Genomic DNA, 23,006 nt, shown 5'->3' with positions numbered 1-23,006 from the left:
CAAGTAATCCATCTTGCCATAACGTGAAAACGTCTCGAGTGATCTCCATTATAATGTTAGAGCCGGGGGAAATTTAAAGCCTCCCTTTAATTCTTAGTTGAACACGTCCATCTCTCGATCTCTAAGACTTACTCTACGCGTGCACGTGATTACTCAGTTTTGTTTCCATCAATGTTATAGTCCAAACCGATCTACCCGACCGAACTAAAGTAGTTATAAACCCTGTATCTATCTGTTTACATCAAGATCTTAAATGCCGAGAGTTGTCGGTAACACACCAAAGAGGAGCTTATCTTTACCAGGATAAACTACCTACTCACATTTGAGAGGCGGAGCTTGATCTACATCAACAAGGATAGCCGAGTTTCTTTCTCTCATCTCCTTCTTCTTCTTTTTAAAATATAAATATATATAACTGCTATTATTGAAATGTTTTCAATCAGAAGTGCTTGGTTGCCCTTTCACTAAACACTGAAAACTGTCAAACCCTCGGAACTTATCAATCGGCTTTGCCCGATATATATCAACTTTGTACAAAACTCTTTAAAAGAAGCAAACGGGCATGACAATGAGAGACTCGTCGTGAAAGCAGAAACAATGACCAGAAGTATTTGATTCATAGAATTATTTCACCTTACCTGTCTGTGCACGCCGGATTCGATAACGTTGTCGTGTATGTCTGTGTGTTTGTTATTTCAATTTTTTCTTTTCAAATCCCTTGGACAAAGTTGACTAAAACTGTTGATCGGTTTCTTCTGTAGAAAAGCGGTCAGGACTTTTCACTTCTGAGAAAGTTAAGTCACAGAAGAAAACCAGTATTAAGAAATACTTGGATACAGATGATATTTTGAAAAACGACATTTTTGGGGGAGAAACCACAAAGAAGAAAAGTATTTTAATATTTCAGGTAAGTCTCTTTCTCTCCATGTCTCTTCTTAGCTTATGTTTGTTTTAGTTTTTTCATTCTTTACTATATGAAAGTAACGTTTGCCTTTGACAACAAGTTTGGGGCTTGAAAACAACGAGCAACCAAACAGCAATTGCTTCTATAGTGATCTTATTTACATTTTCTAGGCCAATGGGAAGGTATTCTTGAGTAAATTTCGTTTTCAAATCTAGCAAAGTATCCAAAAATGAAACAAAGGAGACAAAAATACAACAAGATATAAATCAGTCTTATAGGTCATTAGATACGGCAACAATTGGAAGGGTGACACAAACGTGGTTATTGTGAACTAAATATACCCCCCCCCCATTCACTCGCCCTTTAAAAAAACCCAAGACGTTTTGTTCACGTTTGGTGGATGTTTGATGGAATTTATAAGTATTAGCTTCTTCTTCAAGATGGACTGGCATTATTTATCGAATATTTTCCCTCTCTTTTTCATTTCATCAGACCAAGAATGATTACTAGTCTATTACAATTTAACGACTAATTTAACGTTTCACGGTTAATTCTCTCTAACATCACAATAATGGTTTCAAATGCGTTGTAATAATATACAGAAAACATAAGCCATAACGGAAAGAAAGTAGTAATATCGTATTTTCTTCAATAAGTTTTCTAAGTTACAAATACACTCGACACTGTTTGAAAACTGAATTGAGCCTCTCAAGTCATATATACTACAACCGGCCCTCATATTCCAAATGACTGCAGGGTCAGTGAGGTCTATTAAGGTCCAGACGACATAGTAAAACTTGCCCGAGGGTACCGAAATTCAGAGAGGTACGGCCCTGTCGAAATTGGGTGCATATTGCTATCATAACTTAGTAGTACAAAGTTCCACAATTATAAATGGTCAAATAATGTTAGAAATGATTTGTTGTAAGCTTGCGAGATTTTGTGAGACGTTTTGGCATTTTTAGTAACTTTGGTGATCACTTACTCCCCCTTTTGTGTGTTTGAGCGGATCCAGGAGTTCAAACAGGGGGCGGAGTGTCCCTTGGAGTCGACTCACAATTCGGGCGGGGGTCTGGGGGATTTCCCCCAGAAGAGGTTAAACAATTATACGTACAAATGATGCATTGTGAGGTATAGTCAGGCAATTAATTATGTATGTAATGAGGTCTACGCGCACTTTTGTGCGTGTCACAACTTTAAATATTTTGTTCACTGGGGTTGAAAAGGGGTTGGGTGATGTACATTCCCCATTGAAAATATAGTATTGAATAATCACACGTAGCCCCTACTATGAAAAAAAAAACTAGGTTGCTAAAATCACTGGTTAGGCACCCACACCAATTCTTCTGGGGAAGGGTCACCAAAACCCGTTGGCTCTCTGCGCCCATCCCCAAAGATTTCAGAACCTTCCTTCTCCAAGACATGGAATGTTAATTTCAAGGGTGTTCACATTTTAAACCTCAGTGTTTATATATCGTAGTTATATCATAAGTTGTATTTTAAAACGGATCCGAAGCTTCTGTGTCAATGCACTGTCTCTGTAGCGTATAGCTTCGGGACATTTGTACTCTGTGATATTTTACATAATCTCCATGACAACCAAGAGTTCCGTTGATTAGCTATTGAACTGTGGTCATTTCAAGAAGCGAAATGTAGGCTCAAGGGTGACGGGAAATATTTACAAAACTATTTTGAAATATAATTAAAGGGCAAAAATCAGTCAATCAGTTGCTTTTATGTACTTCAAGACTCCAATATCTCAAGCACAGGCATACTACCTACCACCAATGACGTCATCACTTGCGCAGTCTAATCTCAGAAGAAACTACCACTCTATGAAACTTATAAGGTTTCCAAAAATATATACTCATATATCATGTGCGTACACAAATCATACTTTTCCATGTAACCGTAAGCCGAACTACCTGACCGAAGTCCTCGACAGGGAAGTATATGGATCTTGGTCTGGATGTGATATCTGTGGACGGATGGGGCGCGTGAATGGGGATGGAGGTTGTGAAGGAAGTGGTAGGGGGAGGAGGAGGGCAAGGGGGTGGGAGTGTAATGCAACATAATGATCTTCGTCCAGGTTGGGTTGAACCAACAGGAAAAGAGGTGGGATTTTGAGCACTTTCAATGTAAAACCGAGCAATTCCATTGGACAGGCTTTTCAGTACCAGATTAAATTCCTAGCATTCCATTCTACGTTGGCTACCGTTCCTTGAAATGCTGTTCTGTTCAGTTCATTGAAGACGCAATGTAAATATTTTGACATTGGCTCTCCCTTCAAAGCAAGTGCCGTCGATTGTATAGTCTCTTATTCAAAATTCGAACAATCCATTCGAATCGTGCTTTTGTTCCAGATTTACAAAGCTAATAAAATGGAAACATATATGTCTGTGGGAAGTGGAACCCTTGTCGCCAATATCAACTATCCCAAAAAAAAATAAGAAGAAGAAGAAGAAAAAGACGACCAAAAAAAAAGGGGAACAGAATGAAAGATTGTGGGATTATTGTTGAAACTACAGTCAGGCACGACTCACAACTATAAGCAAGTTGTTTTATTTCTTTGTATAATACCTTCTAGATTGTCTTCGATTGAAAACTTCAATCTGAAGTGAGAGGGTTTAGATTGAAAACTTCTTTCGTGAGTCTTCTGACGTCACAAACTAATAATGGCGTTTATGCTTAGGATAACATTTTCAGAGGGCAGATCAAGCAGGGAATTAGGGATCAATGTCCAGGTGGGGAGGGGTGGGGGAGGGGAGGGTTTTTGGGGAGGGTGGGGTTTTGAAGGTTTGAAATTGTCACAGTTTGTACCAAAGTCAACCTGAAGTAAACAGTCATGATGTCATAGATGCAAATTGCCAAAACTTGCTTTTTCACAATTTTGCATCTATTTTTGTAATTCAAAATTGGGATGCATCACAATATGAACATACCATAAATTCGTTTTTATATTGTGACATTGTAATCCAATGTCAAAACAATAGAGTAAAGATGAAGCAAAACGAAAGATTTTTTTCAATGTGTAACTATGACATTGCATTAATTTATTAATTAACTTATGAGCATGCGTTAACTTTTAAATATTTTTTCTCAGTTACATATTGTGCAAATTGCGCTTGATGATTTGGAATTGTATCAACTCTGTAATCTCGTTTCTAGCTACACTTTATAACATCTTGACATTTCAAGTAGTACGGTGACCTATGCTAATGACGTCACGCCCGATGAAGCCTCTGTCGGTCAGCCGTTTTATATAATGTTGCAATTCAGCCAGTCCTTCATGAGTGATTATTTGGTTAGATATCAGTACAGGCAAAGCTATGGTCTCACAGCATGTTATCGGTGTATCACGTCTAGAATTTCGAGTTCGACACGATCAAGTGAATTTATTCACACTTACGGTGACCTTGCACTTTGCAGCCTACATTTACAGCCTATCATGTAGTATATATGGTTAGTCCAGCAGAATCTTGTCTGTATGTCACGATGCGAGTGCACGTTCGCTCGCATTAGGAGCAGCATACACATGGATTCAATTATGTTTATTCCGTTTTGTTTTATTGCATCAAAGGTACCTTATCAACACGTGAATAGGTCTACAAAATATAAGTAAATATCGCAGAAAGATCACAGTCTGCTTTATTTTTAGCTTTTGCTAACCTGCAGGCTTCCCTCCCCCAACCCTCCGTCACTAAAGTAGCTGTTACTGTTGTATACAGGAACGTGGAAACCTTAACTCCTTCCTCGTGTCTCTGTCGTGATCATACAGTCCCGCCTCCAACATTTATCACTAAACAACACCCCCCCCCACCCATCAGTCCTCATACCGTCGTACTTATCAGTGATGACGATAGAGGTTGAGATGGGCGAAGTCCGGGATCCCAAAAGCTTAGGGGTGTCGAGCCTACAAAAGTGCTAACGACATATTGCATTAGAAAGTGACAGGTTCGATATTTTCAAGAAGATATGGTATAACCGAATCCCATCGCCCTAAGGTGGTAAAATAAGCAAATGGTTGCTCGTTTAAGGGGCCATCCAATCCCCGCCCCCCCCACACACCTTCTAAGTTAACCGTTTCGCCGCTGTTCGTTCGCATTAATTTTCCTGCGCCAACTTGGAAGTACTTACCTGACTTTTGTTTTCCAACTTGAAATGCGAAGGTTGTAAAGGTCAGCAAGTTTAACCGTAAAATTCTTCAATGAACAACAAGGTATTGGTAATTGATCTTCAAACAATCATTTTGTTTTTTGTTTCCCATCCCAAATATTTTCTTTAATCTACCTGGCAACCGAGAGCAATCGAAGACAAAGCATAGTATTTTTTACACGCCGCCGAAATCCTCCTTTTTTACTACCGGTATCTACCAACAACAAGAAAACAGGTAATAGAAAAACGAAAAGCAAGCCAAAGAATGCCGCAATGCTCGGTCTCGCGAAGCCAACTGTCACGGGTAAACCTTTGATCTCAACCCGAATTCACCGATCAAAAAAAAAACAACTAAATAATAATAAAAAAGTAACCAAAGCTAATTAGGAGACAAGATGATTCGTAATTATCTATTTTGTTTACTTATCAAAGGTTTCTTGTCTCCGATTAAGCTCACAATTTCAGTCTATCCGACAGAATTGACACAGTTCATGGATACTTGAAAGTTACAAAAGATTCCCTAATCCATGAGACGCAAAAAGAAAAAAAAGAGAAAAAACAAGTCACAATACCCCGAAGGTTGAGAATCTCACACTCACAACCCACTCTATTAAATTCTTTCAAAACTTTTCAGTATAACTTTTGTCCTCAACCAACCCCCCCCCCCCCCCACCCTCTCTCACTCTTTCTGTGAGATAAAAATCATATCCCAAACGGGCCGTGGTATATACTCCTTCTGGATTTGTTTACCTCTTGAAAGAACTTTGCCGTCGACTAAACACTTCTTCCCTTTCTATCATTGTATCGGCAAAGATTTTCCTTTTGACTTAAAGTGTTAAATGCATTTCATCCCAATTTATCGGAAAGTGTCTGAAGAACCTACTTGAAGAGGGTGACAGAAGTATATCTCATCAAAGGACACCGTTTTGTCCTGGCTAATTGCCTTTTTTTGTTGTGATCTTTTGGGGGGGTTATTGTCGGCGAAAAGTGCTTTGATGTTTCAGATAGTGACATCTATGAGTGGGCCTGGTGTGGCGTTACAGTGCCATTGTTACCCCTTCATTGTTTGGTTTAAGCGAGTCCATTCAAGTTGGGCTCTGTTTCCTTATATACCTCAGAAGAAAAAAAAAATAGAAGTAGGGCAAAAAGGAAGACAATTCTATTATTTGTTGCCAATTGGATGAACTCTATTGTCATAAGTGTTAGTGCTTAGAAAGATTTTAACCGGTGGCTGGACTTTATATCAATCGAAGTCCTCTTTAGATCATTGTAAACATCGGGCCTGGACGGAGTGATCAACAAGTAGATACAAGGGCGCTCAGATTTCGAGAAATAGTGTGACATTTTTAGCTGCTTTTCTAGCTTCGAGCGGGGGCTGTAACTTTCTATTTTGTGCGAGAGATAATCATCTAAGGTAACGTATCATAAAAAAGATAGTAAAACGCCGCCACCAACAGATCGGCTTATCAATAAAAGTAAAAACGTGAAAATTGCTTCCCACCTTAAGACTCAAATTTCTTAATTGGTATCAAAATATTTTCTGCCACAATTAAAAGTTAAAAGAATAAAATAAATTTATTGGCTGTTGTTACCTTTTTATCGGTTTTCATAACAACTTTATAGACTAGATGAAAAGTTATTCAAAGCTAAATTGAGAAAATTAATTAATATTAATTAAAAAAAAGAGTTTATTCTGATTGGGGATGGGGTAAATGGATATATTGCACAAACGTGTGAAATTTCTATACTTAGAAATATTATTGATGTCATTTGTCCGCTTATTGTCAGAAAGTGCCGACAAAATGGGGTGCTTGCAACTTTAAGCTCCCTGATTTCTAATATTTTGTAGACTCTTAAAAGGTTCCTATAGCCTATATATATTCCTTCTAGATTATTTTTAATAAGTATTTCTCCTTCGTTGTTTTTGCTACGTTTCAAGGGGTGAACTTGACATGACCATATATCGATAACATTAAAGATATAAATATAATTATTTATAGAAAACTTATTTGCAATTGGTCCTCAATTTGACAAAATCTTGTAGGGTTTACTCTCTAAGTAAGATTACAATTCATCCATATCCAGTGATAAATATTTTCACTAAAAGAATGTTATTAAACAAGATATTATTTTGAATGATCTCATTCGGTACTCGACATTTTTGGCGCCGAAACATTTCCTGATATTATTATGAATCACATTTTTTTCTCTACTTTTACTTCAAACTTTGAAAAAAAAAATACTGAAGCCAATGACATGTATTGTTTTGTATTTTAGTATCGAATAGTATAAAATATGTATCATATTTCAAACACTCGACTGTATTATAGGTTTAAATTAAGAAGCTGGACGGTGGGTTTGGGTGTGGGTCGGGGGGGGGGGGGCTGGCGTATCTTTTTATGTTCTCCTTCAGACAAATGACCTCCACCAGAAATCAGTTGCTTGTGTATGTAATGATACACAACTAAATTTTTCCTCATAAAATTGTTACCATCTAGTTTGCTAATGACGTCACAAGTATTTAAACCAATCAGCGAGTTTAATATGTCACTCTGTTGAAAAGGATATATGTATATGAGATACATCGATTAACATGTATCATAAATAAAAATGAAAAACGTGGATTTTTTTCAGAATTTCAGAAGTTCGTAACAAAATTCGAATCTGTAATGTACTGTACATCGTCCGTGAGCATATTAAAATTCACCCATTTTGTACGGTCTCAATGATATGGATTTATTAATTAATCCAACCCTAAATGAGAAGGGGGGGGGGGACGTTTACAGAGAAAGTTGATTCTTATATATATCTTATTAGGGTTGACTGAAAAAAAAACTTAATAGCGAGATATTCACCCACTTTATTTTTTATATTTTGTTGGGGTGAAGATGAGTATAGTTAAGGTGTCAACTAAGGAAGGGATCCCCGGTGACCTTCAATTTTCTTTGTCAGTCATCATCAACGGGTGATCACATTTCTCACTTTCGTGAGATCTTTAAAGGATACCGACATTATAAAGAATCTCATCAGATCTCGAAATGGCCCTGACCGCGTAACGAGGTGATAGACAGCGGGGTCGCACCCCCATCGGTCTGTCTGTACGTAATTATCCCTGGTTTTGTCCAAGCATTATTTGATCTTGTTTATATTCTTTAGTTTGCGCTGGTATACGATGTTGTCCCCTTGGTAGATACATAACTATTTTGTATATAGCTTTACTGTGTTGTTGTGAATACATATTGAAAATACAGATAAGTAATACACATAGACACACATATTGTAATACACATATGTCGATCAAACATTGTCTCAGCTTGTTTCTAAAATATATTAAACATTTTTTTTGTCAAATTAAAAAAAAAATCAAAAGTATCTTTCGTAAGTTTCCGATTCTCAATATAATTTCCAGACATTCAGGAGTGTTAAAGGATAAATTTATCGAGAGTGGTGTTTGTCTTTGATATGTCAACGGAAACTAAGAACATTTTTGAAAGCGAGTAATGTTTCAATATAATAACTTTAAAATATGCTAAATCGGCTCCTTAATACAGTTCTGGATGTTAATTTTAATTCATATTTTTGGCATATTAATTCTAATAACTCAGTCTTATCATGTTGTATTAACTTGATTCATATAAATAACAGAGATGACATTCGACACATTGGCGCCATTATATTCTATGAATAGATTTCTATTGAGTTTTGTGCCACATCTGTGGAACTGGTCTCTCTCTGTCGCTCTGTGCGTGTTAGACTTAATAGTCCAGTCACTGTATTTGATGAGATTGAGATGTTTAATGGCTCATATCTCAAAAATATGGTATCGAAATGCAAGATGCATTGATAGCGTGTGCCTGCAACACATCAAACTTAATTTTGTGTCTAAAGGTATACTTTAAGATCACCGAAAGAGGTGCGTAATGCGCTGAGGTTGGCAAAAATGCTCTTTGCACTTTGAACATGAGTGACCAGATTTGTGTTTCTAGCATATTTGAGGGGCTACACTGTTGACCTTTGTACTTGACTTTTTCAAAGTGTGCGGAGTCACTTGACCAATCTTTCTCCAAAAACATTGAAATAGAGAGCCAATTTGTTTTAAAAATTATATTAACCGCCAAAATATGGAGAGCGTAAAACCCCAGAGAGTGTTAGCTAAAATGACTTCTGACACAAATCTTTCCAAAAAAAATGTAATTAAATAACGTCTTTTGGTTCTGTAACATCAGTGGAATTGTTACCCCCAACCAAGTCCGGTGACCTTCAACGTCAAAACCACGTGAGATCATAATGAAATCTTTCTTACCCTTCAGTTTCCCTAATAAAGACCAGTATTTACAAACATGAAATCCCATTAAAAACGACCCCATGTACTTTGTATGTATTAGGGACTATAATTACTAGCATCTACTGTATGGGCGTTGGATAACAAGGGTCAGGGGTCATGTCCCTTCAGATTCATATTCTTCTTTTATCCTATTTTTATGTATTTATTTACTTTTGCCTTTGGAAAGGATGTAATGCAATTTTATCCTCTTACTTCTGTTGACCCATATCGTTAATTTAATCTTTGCAATATTCACTTGTAGTTCCACATCTTTACGCACAATATTACAGTATAGTATAGAAAAATCTCAATGGTAGCCTGCATTTCATTATACGCGCTTTACACAGCATCCAATGTATGACATAACCAATGCTTTACCTGCCGTGTAAACAACGCTGATCGTATTTGAGGGAGGTCAAATGTTACATGTGATTAAAGGAAGTTCAAAAATAATTTTGAAAACCTTTTTTTTTAAACTTTCATATCACTTGATTTTACCTACAGAAGTGCGACACGCACTTGCACAGATGAAACAAATTAAAACAACTATAAACAAACAAATGGTTATAGTTCCCGAACATTTCCAATGGACTAAACTATTTGCCTTTGCCACAATCATGTACGGATAATGTTTACAACATGACATAGGCTAATCCCGGAACACTCGGTTTGTGTTAAACGTTCTTTATCTAGATATATTTATCATACAATGTGAGCAATATATCCCCTGCGATAATATTAAATTCATATAGACTCGGCGCCACGGTTAACATTCCATTCAACGTCAGCTGTGTCGATAGCCCCCCTCCATCCCTACTGCGAGAACAAGACAACCCGACCAAACTCCTAAAAATAGAAATTAATGGACCTAAAATATTCCGTTGCGGAAAGTTGAAACGTAAACGTCATTTTACAAGAAATGCGACACGAGACAAGGTTATGGGCTGGGGCTAATTAGCCATTAGCAAACATGTCACGACGTATCACCGTCACATTTGAACGAACCCGTCAAAGAGGGAATCGCCAAACTCACGAGGGAATAACCAACAACCACTTACTGACGTACGGAATTTATTTGCGGTGAAATATTTGGTCGAAAATACCTGGAAATGTTTGCAGAATGGACTTCTCATATATCTAGAATATGATCTTCACGTTTTTGCGATAGCATATAGAGTTGATTATATATATATATATATATATATATATATATATATATATATATATATATATATATATATATATATACCAATTGTGAAATCAAGAATGCATATATATATCAAATGGATCACTACTATAAATTGATCCTCAATTTGTTAGAAGTGACCATGTTGCTCGTGAAACATAAAACACAGCCTAACCTTTTGGAGATCAGTTTATAATAGTGGTCCATTCAAAATCCGCTTTTGCAAGGTGTGTTGATGTTAGATTCTGTCAAAAATTAATTATTCTCTGAAGTGAATAAAGGTGCATGTTTCACTGTAAACCATTTCATTCTTTCACTACTAATTCGCTATGATACCACTGGTCGTCTTAAAATAAATATATATATATTTATTTTGACCCCAAAATATCGTAACAGAAAGACCTAACATATTGCTGTATAAAAGTCAAATATAGATGCATTGGCCTTCTCGGTTCCCAGGGTTGTTAACCCCATCGTGTCAGTTGACAATCCAGCACTTGATGGTCACTATACACAGAACAATGCTGGACTAATTTTCACAATTGTTTTCTCTTAATTCATTCATGATATCTCTTGTGCCAGTTTAACGAGCTGTTACGAGCCGTTTTTAGGATTCATTTGTTGATTGCAGTAAAGTAAGTTAACTTGGGTAACATAATTTTGTTTCATTTTTCGCAATCTGATTTACCTATATTTAGATAAGCAAGAGAGATGCTAATCATGGCCAAACGAGAAGTTTTCCGTGGAGTACCGATGCGTATTTCATCTAGCAGTTTGTTACGTAATTTGTTGTTATCTTCCTTGGTTGCCTTCATCGTGCCTTGGACTAGTTCCGCGATGTATCCTAGGCAACTATCTTTCCAACCGGCCTCATCATCTCCGTCAGAGAATGAATACGTCCTCGACTTGAACAAGTTGGGTGGAGATCCAGACGACCTAATGGCGCGAATTAAGGATTTGGCTTCGGCTTTACAGACTTGTGAATTCGACCCTCAGTACCAACTATCTTTATTTCACATTAGAAACCGGACAGTGACTTGTAATGACAGGTCTCCTGCTGGGTGAGTTCATTGTATGATGTATCATACGTTTACATGTTATGACGTCATACCCACTGGTGCAACATGAATGAGACCGGAAGTGAAATGACCTAACAATCAATCATACGTAGGAAAACATTTACATGAAAGTATTATACGAGGTCAGAGTATACTATCTCCATGGTATATACCTTTACCACGAAATGGATTGTTTGTTCAATTATAACTGATGATTTATTAATTGCTGATGCATATTTCAGAGAAATAGCGGTGTGAAAGATGGATGTGTGGGAGGAGAATGGGGCGCTGAGTGGGAGGTTGGTAGGTGGGGATGGTGAGTGGAGGAAGATGGTGTACCCGTACCTCTCTTTTCCAAGCAGTAGGATATTTAGCCATGCATGTACCCTTCAGTTCACCCCTCTAGAGCTTTGCAATGGATTATTTTGTATCCAAAATTCCTGCACTTCGATTTTGATGTATATTGGCCCTGGTGTTATAATGATTGTAGTTAGCAAAGACACTTGATGAAAACACTGGACGCTGAGCAGAAATATACTTAAATATAGTGAATAAATCTTCGAAGTATCCATTCTGTTTAATGGTAGTTTTATTTCTAAACTGTGTCGACTTATTCTCTTCCAGGTTAACCGTTAGACTGCACACCCCCCCCCCCCTCTCCACGCCCAACGAAATAGAACTGATTCCAAAAAAAATCTCCAGAATAATTATGAACGGTTATGTGATCAACCTTCTGTCATTATTTACTGTTGCACGTTGGTAAGGAGTGGGCATTGAGAGTTGGTGTGGGGCGGGGGGGGGGTGGCGGTTATTGATGTTCGTATTTGTTAATTGCAATTCCTACCTAAATAACTGTGAGTTAAGAAAACATCGGAAAATGTCAGCAATGCAAGACACGGGAAACGTGCTAAAAAATTAACAATTTAAGAAGGGAAGGGATGGGGAGCTTGATTTATCTCCTGCGGTTGTATTTATATCTCACGTTATAATTAAACTTGTTATTGATTTACAGTTTCTATTTACGCAAGTCTGGCAGTAAGAAATGGCTGATATACTTAGAAGGTAAATATCATATTTTTTAATATCATATACTGATAGTCTTGCGTGTTTTACAATAAGTAAAGAAACTGATATAAATGCTTTTGGAAAATGATATAAAACAACCTCATTGTGTTTTGCCTCATAAGATGATCCCATAACAATGTACTTCTAAGTAGAATAGGTCATTCCAAGTTTGGACTTTTCCTATTTGGGAGTTAACAAGGTTTACCAGTTTTAATTGTCAACAATCGTCTTTAACCTTGTTAACCTCGAAATAGGAAAATACTTAACACACCTATTTGAGAAAGGTGTTCATCGCAAGTAAATCATAAAGACTAATGGTGATTGGGTAGGGTTAGTTTGTCCTTTCCACCGGATCGGTAATAACTTGGTTTAGTGAACGATCGATTTTAGCATACGAACTTAGCAATATGTTTTTGAGTCATAATTACCTTATTTTGAATAATGTAACCCATGGTTTATCTTTCTATTATAACCTCCTCATTCTTGTCACTCATGTTTTTACATTGTTCAGGAGGTTCGTTCTGTTTTAGCAACGCTGGTTGCACTCACAGAGAAAGTCGACTAAAGAGTTCGCGAAATTGGCCTAAAAAGAAAATAGGTGAGTCACGGATGTACTGTGGTGAATAATTTATAACAAGGGACGGGGAGGAGAGAGAGGGGGGGGGGGCATCATGTCATTTGAACAAGCTATCCTCAAGGAGTGTTAGCTCAGTGGCTAACGCAGGTGCCTTCCAATCATAAGGTCCCCAGTTCGAGTCACTTCAAGATTAATATATGTCGTCCAGTTACAGAGTTGTTGACAATCGACAATTCATAATCATGGACTTTACATATGAATCTAAGAGACTGACTTCGATCAGCTTGCGGCTTTGATAAGCCAATGATGGCTTCTTCGCGAGTTCCTGCTTGCAGGAGGATCTAAAACACATTCATACATACCGCTTTCCTATCATCAAGTAGAGGTCGCTATTTAGTCAACCAGAAATCATGTTCCACTTGGGTTGATGATCAACTGTAAACGAAAACTTTAAATGAAGATTGGGAACAGCTTGCAGCCAAGAGGGGAGTGGGGGGGGGGGGTGAGTGTGAGTGACGGAAGTGGGGCCTGAGGAGAACGGTATCTTGATTCCTCAAGAGTATATTTATATTGTTTCTTTTCATTGCACGAATGAAATCACGAAAGCCATTTCGACATATCTCAAGACATTGTATAATGTATAAACATTATTGTTTTGGTTGTATATATGAATTTAACCGTAATACAATTCCAAACATTATTAAAGCTGATTTATTGACAGTAGAAGCATACTCGCAAATTTAATTAAAAATATCTGAATGGAATTGAAAGATACTAATCTTTTTTGCTACAAGGTATATGTTTATCAGTAATTTGGTAATTTTGAACCCTAAAATTCAGCCTAATTTGTTTTGTTCTTAAAGGAACGGGTATACTATCGGCCGACCCGGAAGAGAATCCTGTTTGGTGGAAGGCCAATGTTGTGTAAGTATGTTTGCGTATGTTCTATTAACATTGATTTACCCATCACATGAAGGATGTGTTATATATGGAAATTAAACCTGGCTTCGTTCATCATGCCAGCAGTCTAATTATATAGGTCTTCTTTGGTCACGATCGGCTGAAGTTATCGCCAGTCGACCATGACAGTGAGTGATATTGTAAACGAGGTATTTCCTAATTATAAGAGAATAATTACAATATGTATACTCAGAGCATTTCTGATGTTTTTTCTCTTTGTTTTTCAGGTACGTTCCCTACTGCTCTAGTGATGTTTGGAGTGGAACGGTAACTGCAGATGAATCAGGTAAGACATGAGTCAGTTGGTAACTAAAGGGGTGCGTGCGGGTAGTTGAAAGAGAGGGGTTGGGTATGGGGGGGTGTTAGGAGTCATAAACTGTTTGCAGTAAAACTGCATCGTAGTCTATAGACTATAGATTAAGGTATTGTTTTTCTCCTTTCTTTGTCGAAAATATTGGGGGTTTCGTTTGAATGTGTTGCTGTTTAGCAGGTATTCACTATAGCTAGTACGCTATGCGAGAAAGATACAAGGGGATCAAATCTCTTCAACTTAATGCACTCGTTCTTTTGAGAATCCGGAGGTCCTACCATGTAATTGTGACCAATAGAGGCATACATGGGCCACTCCATAATTGTTTGGTATTTATTTTTGAGTAGGTACTATATTAACTTGCTTTAATTGTGTTGTTTACAGCGACCTACAAATATAGGGTTTAAGGGCAAATTCGAAAAGAAAAACCGAATTCTTTAATTGAATTTGAATGGGTTCGCTTTAGTGATATGCAGTGATATGCACTAAGCCGAACTAAAAGTGATAACTCACATCCTGATCGATCGATCAATCAATTAACCAATCAATCGATCGATCGATTTCTCACTTTCAGGAAGCTATGCTTTCATGGGAGCTTTGATCTTGGAAGAAGTGATAAAAGAACTCATGACGGCAGGAATTTTAGATGCCAAGCAAGTGGTATTGGCGGGAAGCAGGTAATCAAACATTGTACTTTACATATATATAGTACTGTTTAGTCGCCGAAATCTGCTGGAAATGTGACTGAAAACGCAAGTCATAACTGATAAAGATTCCGACTCTATTCTTGTTATAAACTATACTTTACCGATGGAAATTCGTCCAACTCAAGAATCTCTGGTCTATTCCACTTTACGCCATTTTGTTGTTGCAAAGATTTTAGAATTTTTTTGGTGTGAAATAAATACAATGAAGTGACATTGTAAAATGTTCGTATCGCACGTGTTGTAACGTCTACAACAGGGGGTGGGCAACTTACGGCCCGCGGGCCACATGCGGCCCGCCAGTGATTTTTGTACGGCCCGTGAGATGTCTCAAGGAAAATAAAAAATAAATAAATCTATTTTTATTCATCACAAAAAAAACGAGCTAGCTGCTTAGAAATTATCGGCACTAATGATGCTGTCAGGTAGGCCTACTATCCCCATTAATTATCAACTGTACTGTATTGACATTATGTTTTTTGAATACAGATTAAGTATACACACCTATTGCTTGAAAGTCCTCTGAATCAAAGGTTTGAAATCAACAGCAGGTCGATGGTTAGGTGCGGCCCAGTCAATTTTTCACCCCTTGTATCTGGCCCGTTCTTTCAAAAAAGTTGCTTACCCCTGGTTTACAATATATGTATAATATATAAACACAACGGACCCTTATCATTACATACCCGCAGTGCTGGAGGTACTGGCGTCTTACTGAACATCGATCGTGTTGCTGATTTAATGGAGGCTGCAGGTAGTTCAGCCTCAGTGAGAGGATTGGCAGATTCCGGATGGTTCTTGGAGACCGATTCCCTAGACTCACCGACAGAGGACTGCTCGGATTTCTTGTTCTGTAATCCGTCTCTCTCCATCAAACGAGGCTCAAAGTAAGTTCTTTTTTTAATTCTTGAGTCTGTTTTTGTTTTGTTTGTTCACGAGAGATCTGTTTCTTTGAGAAAATGTACATTTTGCTTGTTGTCAGATATCTCTTTTTAAGTTATCCGAAGCGTAATTTTGAAGAGGTTCATAATATTCTATACACACGTGTGGTGTGCAAGGAAGGTGTGTCACGTGCCACTTCACGATGTCAAGTAAACAATATAGCACGTGACACCGTTAACGAATATTGTTAAAATGAAGTAGTGGCGAGCACTTTCTTGTGAGTAACCCACATTTCTGGTCGACCCACTCTAACCCGTCCCTCCTCCACTCCACCCCACCCAACGACTCTAACAACAAATATATGTATTCACTCTATATAATAAACAGGACCACTAGGGTCTGAGATAAGTGTAGCCGACTCTCTTCCAGCATAAAAGTGACGTAACCCAAATGTATTTGTATATAGTCGATACGTTACTGCATGTATGCTGAGGGATTATCGATTTGGATGTTCTTTTCAGTCAAGTTGTTTACAACTTCGTAATTAGTATTTTGTTTACAAGTCTCTTTGTTTCTTCTCTCACCAGACTCTGGAGAAGTTACACACCCCGGGCCTGTACCGAGGTCTATGGTCAAACACAAAGCTGGAAATGCTTCTTTGGGTTCAGAATACACGAGACATTAAAATGTAAGTTGTTTTTACAGTTAGTTCCTGTTTCATTTTGTCACATTACGGGTTCATATAGGAAGATGTATTTCTAATTTCAAATATCACTGTAGCTAAAGACAATTATGTCTCTCCATGTGGGGAAAGTACTTCGAGTCTGGATGGCAGTAAAATAATCTTTGAAGGAAGTCCTGTAGGCAGTGAACACGGATTTGAGGTTGCATGTTGAAACAAGTTTTCGTCGACTTTTCGGGAACTGTCTGTTTTTTGGGCGGGGTCGGGGGCCTTTGTGACACTACGATCGGGACCGGTATGTGTCTCTGTATAGCACGTTTCATGGGTCAGGGAGAGTGAGGTTAGGTTAGGTTGGGTTTAGTATTGGTTGGTTTTGTCTTTCCATTGTCGTTAGGCCGTGACGTTACCGCTTCGGTTGGTCACGTAAAAAAAAAACACTCGTTGAAGGATGAACACAAGTGACCATGAAGTATAACGTAACGTGGGGGGGGGGGCTGGTGTGGGGTGAGGGGGTGAGGCGGGAAAAGGGACGGGAGAGCGTGGAGTGAGGGGAGGTAGGATAGAGGGGCTGGGGGAGGCAAACGAAGGACTAAAGTAAGGTCTAACTATAACAGTTTTATCAAAACGACCTACTACTTTTATTTAAACTCTTTCTTCCAACTCAGCGCCAGTGTTTATATTCCAGTGGTTATACGACGAAGCACAGTTAACGATAGGGATGGGTGGACCACCGAGAGAGATCAGGCACTGGAACTATATGCAAAAGATTGGTCGGTTGACACGAGTATCATTACGTAATGCCACGTAAGTAATGACGTAATCAACTAATATGCCTAGTCCTTATTTTTTTCTCATACTTACTATATCATGCCTGTTTGGAATTTTTACCTTCATTTGTATATGGTACAAAACGTGTAAACTTGACTCATTGTGTTTGTGTTACTTGACCTAACCTGGAACTACGAAAGAGACATGCGCATGAAAAAATACTGGCTGTGCATTGCCTCTGGATTTAAAGGGAGGGACAAAATGTGGAACACATACCCTTGTTTTATGTTTGAAAATTTAGCAAAGATTGATCATATTATTTTGTTTTTCAAATTAACAATAAAAAAATAAAATAAAAACAGTAACCTACAACTGACCTTATTTATAATGGTTCATTTTAATTGATCCGATCCAATAATATTTTCTTCATTTTCTTTTTCTTCCCACAGCACAGTGTTTGCTCCGGCATGCTATGCTCATATGGTGTTATTACAAAGGTAGGACGGTAACATTGAAACCATCGATTACAATTTCAACATGCCTGGGGTATGGTGGGTGGCTAAGTGGGTTATTGAATGATTCACACGTTATGACTTGAATGACATTAAACTTTCGATTGACCGAGGCTAGGGCGTAGGTTTGGATGTGTGACATTGAACCCATTATTTTAGTCAACGGGGTTGCCTACAGTGGGTCATCAAACCCATCGATTTACTATTCATATGACGGGGGCCTTTTGTGCCATTTGGGCCCAGTGGAAAAAATCTTATAATAAGTTTGGTTATGAATGTCAGTCATTTGAATTATTATTGAAGATTGAGTTAGAAGACGGGGTTATGTAACCCACACTTTATTTTAGGGACGGTAGTTTGGACATGAGCCAATATTTTGAGGTAATTCCTGATTCTCTGTCCCTCAAAGAAGCTTCATTAAGCGTGACCGTAAATAAATTTGTAAACATATCAACACCGTGGATCCATTTTTTTCATGGTTTTATGTTTCATTTTTGTTAATTTATTATTTTAAATTTGCAGCACCTGGGCACAAGTTCAGGTTAGGAACACAAAGTTATCTCGTAGCATACAGTGTTGGTTGAAATCAACGGATAGGATTACACGGCAGGAGACAGACCCACCAAGTTCGCAAGAGTTACCAACAACAGCAGGGAGTTTACAGCGTAAGTCACGCAAACTCCATTCCAATGGACTACCTTGTACCCATCGAATTATTACTTAAAACTCGCGTCTGCTTTTCGTATGATGATCCTGAAGGGACACATATATGATAAAAGGCTACTATAATGATATATGAGACAAATTAAAATTTCATATTTTGGAAGATTTGTCAAGGGAATCAGGAATTAGGATTCAGAGTTATTCGTTCTACTCACACAACATATTTATTACTATTTTATTGTTTTCAAATTCTCATATTCTTTCTCAAATTGGCGATCTATCTGTTTCGTATTTTTATCCAGCCTTCTGCGGGGTGGAGGAGTGTGTGGGGAAGGGGGGGGGGGCTATTCGTTCATCTCTGTAGACGTTACTGATACACAATCAATATTATTTCGATTAATTTAAACAGATGAAGAGAACGATGAAATTATTAACATACCTATGGTCGACTCGTTGGCTGCAACCTCTCAGTTCAGAGATATCGCTAGCTTCGAACCGGAGAGTGAACCACCCAGAAACAAGAGGAGAAGACGTCAAAGAAGTACAGGTCAGTCAAGATTTATAAAAACATCTTTTTGCTTTGTTTCTTATTTTTAAATGAAACTGATTGATTAGTAATATTAAACAAAAATTTAAGAGGGGATCGAGAGTCTAATGAGAGTAATTAATTATTCATTAATTTTTGTTCACTTAAGTGATGCAATCATAGTTTGATAATGATTAATCACCAATCGGTAACAATGCTTTAGTAAACTCGAAACAGTATTTTCAAAATTATACCACGATTCATCGCAAGAAGTCTCAGGAAAAGAAACTTCAATTAGTTATGAATGATTTATGAAGTTTATTCTTTTGTTTTTTTATTATTAATGAATGATAAATTAAATTTTATTTATTAATTAATAAAAATATTGTTAACTTAGAATTTTTTTTCATCATTTTTTAGTATCAGGTGAATACACTTTTGTATTTAATTTAACTTTGAATATATCAACATTGCGATTTTTACAGACCATAATTTTTATTATTATTATTATTCATGTATTTTACGGCTTTCAATTTCATTTACTTCATCAGGGTCAACGGAAAGGAGGACACGTAAGAAAAATAAGAGGAAAAAGGCTGAAAGTAGCGATGAGGTGGAGAGTGAAATCAGTCTCCAGGGAGATGAACCAGTTAACGTTGGTAGCACGAACGTTGGTAGCACGACAGTAAGAGATTCGACTGAGGAGGTTGCCACGGTAACCAGGCCAACCCGCAGAAAGCCGAAGAGGTGCCAAAATAAGTTGGTTGACCATGCAACGTGTCCTCATTGCAACCCTACCTGTCCTAAACCAATTAATACGTCTACAGGTTAGCAGATTCAATCATTATGGTCAAGAAAGAGGAGGGGAAAGGGAAGGGGAGAGGGGAGGACAAGGGTGTGTAGGGGAAGAGACGGGGAGGGGAAGGGAGGAGGGAGAAGGGAAGGGGTTGACCATGTAACGTGTCCTCATTGTAACCCTACCTGTCCTAAACCAAGTAATACGTGTACAGGTTAGCAAATTTAATAATTATGGTCAAAAAAAAGAAAGAAAATGGTCAAGAAAGGGGCAAGGGAGGGGAGGGGAGAGGGGAGGACAAGGGTGTGTAGGGAAAGGTACGGGGAGGGGGAAGGGGAAGGGGAAGGGAGGAGGGAGAAGGTAAGGGGTTCAACATGCAACGTGTCCTCATTGTAACCCTACCTGTCCTAAACCAATAAATACGTCTACAGATAGGCAGATTTAATCATTCTGGTTAAGGAGGGAGGGGGAGGGTAAAGAGGGGTGGGTAACCAGTAAGAGGTAGACAGGGCTTTGTGAATATGTGATCTAATTAGTAATTTTAATTGTAATCACGAATCAATTGATAGAATGAAGGATACAAGGAAAATAACGGTAATAGCCTAACCTTATAAGAAAGGGAAATGGGAGAGCCGGAGGGGAGGGATGGAGGGGTGGGGATGGCAGTGCATGATACAGTTAATAGAAAATTCGCAATTTTAGTTTTACGTTTACGTTGATCAAAGATATTTACTCAGAACTACCACCCCTCCCAATCCCACACCAACCCTCCAAATCCCCATGTACACCTCCATTTGCTTTGCCTCACGTTCTCCCTTCCAAGTCCCAGATAATGCATTTGTACATGTTTTGTTTTTTCATCAACAGGTGAAGAAATGGAATTTTTGTACTTTCTAAGGTTAGCAGGGATGGATCTTAGTGCCCTAGCAGATGAGTTAGGCCTTGATCAAAGAGTTCTGGCGATGATAGATCCCAACGAGGCAATGGAACTTCTGGCGTCGAGTTCCAGAAGGAATAGTGGATGATAGGGTATCTACCAACATCCTGTATCATGATATATTCCACATGAAGAAAAACAGACACTTGAAAGAAAGAAATTCCACATACAAATATATACAAACAGACAGATACACAACGAACAGGAAGTGACGTTGCACACAATGTGAACAAGTGGGATGTACAATTTTTATTCCTTTCAAAAAGGAGGTTTTAAGACCTAACCTGAAGTTAAAAACGGCAGAAATATAAAATAAGGTGCGAGAGGACCTTAGCTGTTATCCTTTTCAAATTAAAAAAAGAGGATAATTTATTATTAATCAAATTGTACATAGGAAACAAACGAGAAATAACTTTAAGAATTGTCACTTGATTTTCATTCGTGCTTTTCTGATTACAAGCATATTAATTTGAAAACTTCTTAGCACATTTTACTATTACCAATATCGCTTTTCTCAAGACATGTAGTATGGGTTGCTTCGTATTTGTTTTGTTAGACAAAATGTGACGTGCCTATGACAAAAATTTATTACAAAGAAACCAAGCCATGGAAAATGAGCTTAATAATTTGAAAATCTTTCCTTGTAATGTGTTAATGGAAATAAACTATATCATGACATATCTCCCCCCCCCCCCTCCCCTCTCCCCTTCCTCAAATATGAGGTAGACAAGGTACCTTTAGAAATACTTCAAAGATGGCCATCGGTACCAAGTATCTTGGTCACCTGGTTTAGTATTTTTAAATATAACACAATCCAACCAGTTGTCTTATTAAGAAGTACGTGGATTCATATTTTTATCTTACAAGTTACACCTAAGTGCCTTGGTCAAGATTGGTATAAGCACATTTTGACATAAACGCGTTGTCTTATCTATGGTTGTTGGATCTAGGATTTCTCTACATGGGTGTAGAGTGGTGTGGGTGGTCCTTGACAATGACCATTATATATTAGAATTTACTACCAGAAATAGCTCTGAATAATGAAACGCTGATAAAATGTAAGCAATGTCTCCACACGAAGCATTCTGAAAAGTTGTCCATTATGTACCTTCTTATGATCAAAGTTATACGTCTGTTATATGTTAGTGTTTCATAAGGGGCCTGCCCCCCCCCCCACCTACTCCACCCCCTGGATCTGTGACTATCTATGGCTGTCAGATTGTTACCTTTTTTAACATTTGATTCTGTTTCTATTAATCTTGCCCTTAGTTGGCAAGGATCTGACTTCCCTCCCCCCTCCCCCAGGAAAGAAACATCTCTCAATGGATCGTCACTAACAAGGGGCTGCATATCTCAGTTGATCGAGTCTAGGCCTTGATATATCATGAGGTCACTAGTTCGAATCCCATTCTAGCCTAAAATGTTCTCTACTCTTTCTCGTCAACGACTATTTTTACTTTTCTGTAATATAGAAGTAAATTACCCCTTTCATCATCACGAGCCGCTGAAAAAGTTGAAAAGCAAGATATAAATGTTTTTAGTATCACATAGAACTAAAACATATTGATAAACCTTGGAATTTTTTTATTAATGCAATTTCTTCAAAACTCAGGATTTGGATAGTATTGAAATACCATATTTTATTTATATTCCCTGTCTTAGAGCTGTACGAGAGAAAGAAATGTTCATGTCAGGCTTTGGTGTGATATATATTTTTCTTCTTAGAATGACTACAGATATCGTAAGAATAATTAATATGATATCTGAAAAAAAGCTTGAAAATGAGTCATATTTTTATGGGGTGTCCATCCAATATGAATACTTTTTATTTTGTTAACTTTAAAATGTGCGCATATAGACTCCACGTATGAAGCTTTATAACGGCTGAAAATATTTGCTACATTGGGAAATTATTCAAGAGGCTGGTGAAGGAAAAAGTTTGCGAAAAGATTAATTGTTTATTGCCACCCACCCCCCCCCCCCACCCCCATTCCCTCCTA

The 23,006-nt window shown here is 37.8% G+C and overlaps 1 protein-coding gene across 2 annotated transcripts; it reads left to right on the top strand.

Moving 5' to 3' along the window:
• Window positions 1-61: 61 nt before the first annotated feature.
• LOC139963120 (palmitoleoyl-protein carboxylesterase notum1-like) lies at window positions 62-21,748 on the top strand. 2 transcript variants are annotated; one of them, XM_071963652.1, is made up of 15 exons: window positions 62-907; window positions 11,268-11,630; window positions 12,640-12,689; window positions 13,204-13,290; window positions 14,133-14,193; window positions 14,457-14,515; window positions 15,114-15,216; window positions 15,933-16,127; window positions 16,710-16,810; window positions 17,470-17,608; window positions 18,022-18,069; window positions 18,607-18,749; window positions 19,157-19,294; window positions 19,825-20,100; window positions 20,937-21,748. In XM_071963652.1, the coding sequence occupies exons 2-15, from the start codon at window positions 11,281-11,283 to the stop codon at window positions 21,092-21,094; spliced, it is 1,908 nt and encodes a 635-aa protein (XP_071819753.1). In that variant the 5' UTR covers window positions 62-907; window positions 11,268-11,280; the 3' UTR covers window positions 21,095-21,748. The 2 variants fall into 2 exon arrangements, with proteins under 2 accessions (XP_071819753.1, XP_071819754.1); XM_071963653.1 differs by lacking the exon at window positions 62-907 and adding an exon at window positions 6,317-6,473.
• The last annotated feature ends 1,258 nt before the right edge of the window (window positions 21,749-23,006 follow it).

The sequence above is a fragment of the Apostichopus japonicus genome, chromosome 21 (genome assembly GCF_037975245.1).
Source record: "Apostichopus japonicus isolate 1M-3 chromosome 21, ASM3797524v1, whole genome shotgun sequence".
Lineage (NCBI taxonomy): Eukaryota > Metazoa > Echinodermata > Holothuroidea > Aspidochirotida > Stichopodidae > Apostichopus > Apostichopus japonicus.
The sequence above is the reverse complement of the archived record's forward strand: the minus strand, read 5'-3'. Positions and strand labels throughout refer to the sequence as shown.

Coding starts and splice junctions, on each gene's coding strand:
- LOC139963120 (XM_071963652.1), top strand. CDS start 11,281: ATGCTAATCATGGCCAAACGAGAAGTTTTCCGTGGAGTACCGATGCGT. Junction 14,516..15,113: donor GGTAACTGCAGATGAATCAG/GTAAGACATGAG, acceptor TCTCACTTTCAG/GAAGCTATGCTTTCATGGGA. Junction 17,609..18,021: donor GTATCATTACGTAATGCCAC/GTAAGTAATGAC, acceptor TTCTTCCCACAG/CACAGTGTTTGCTCCGGCAT.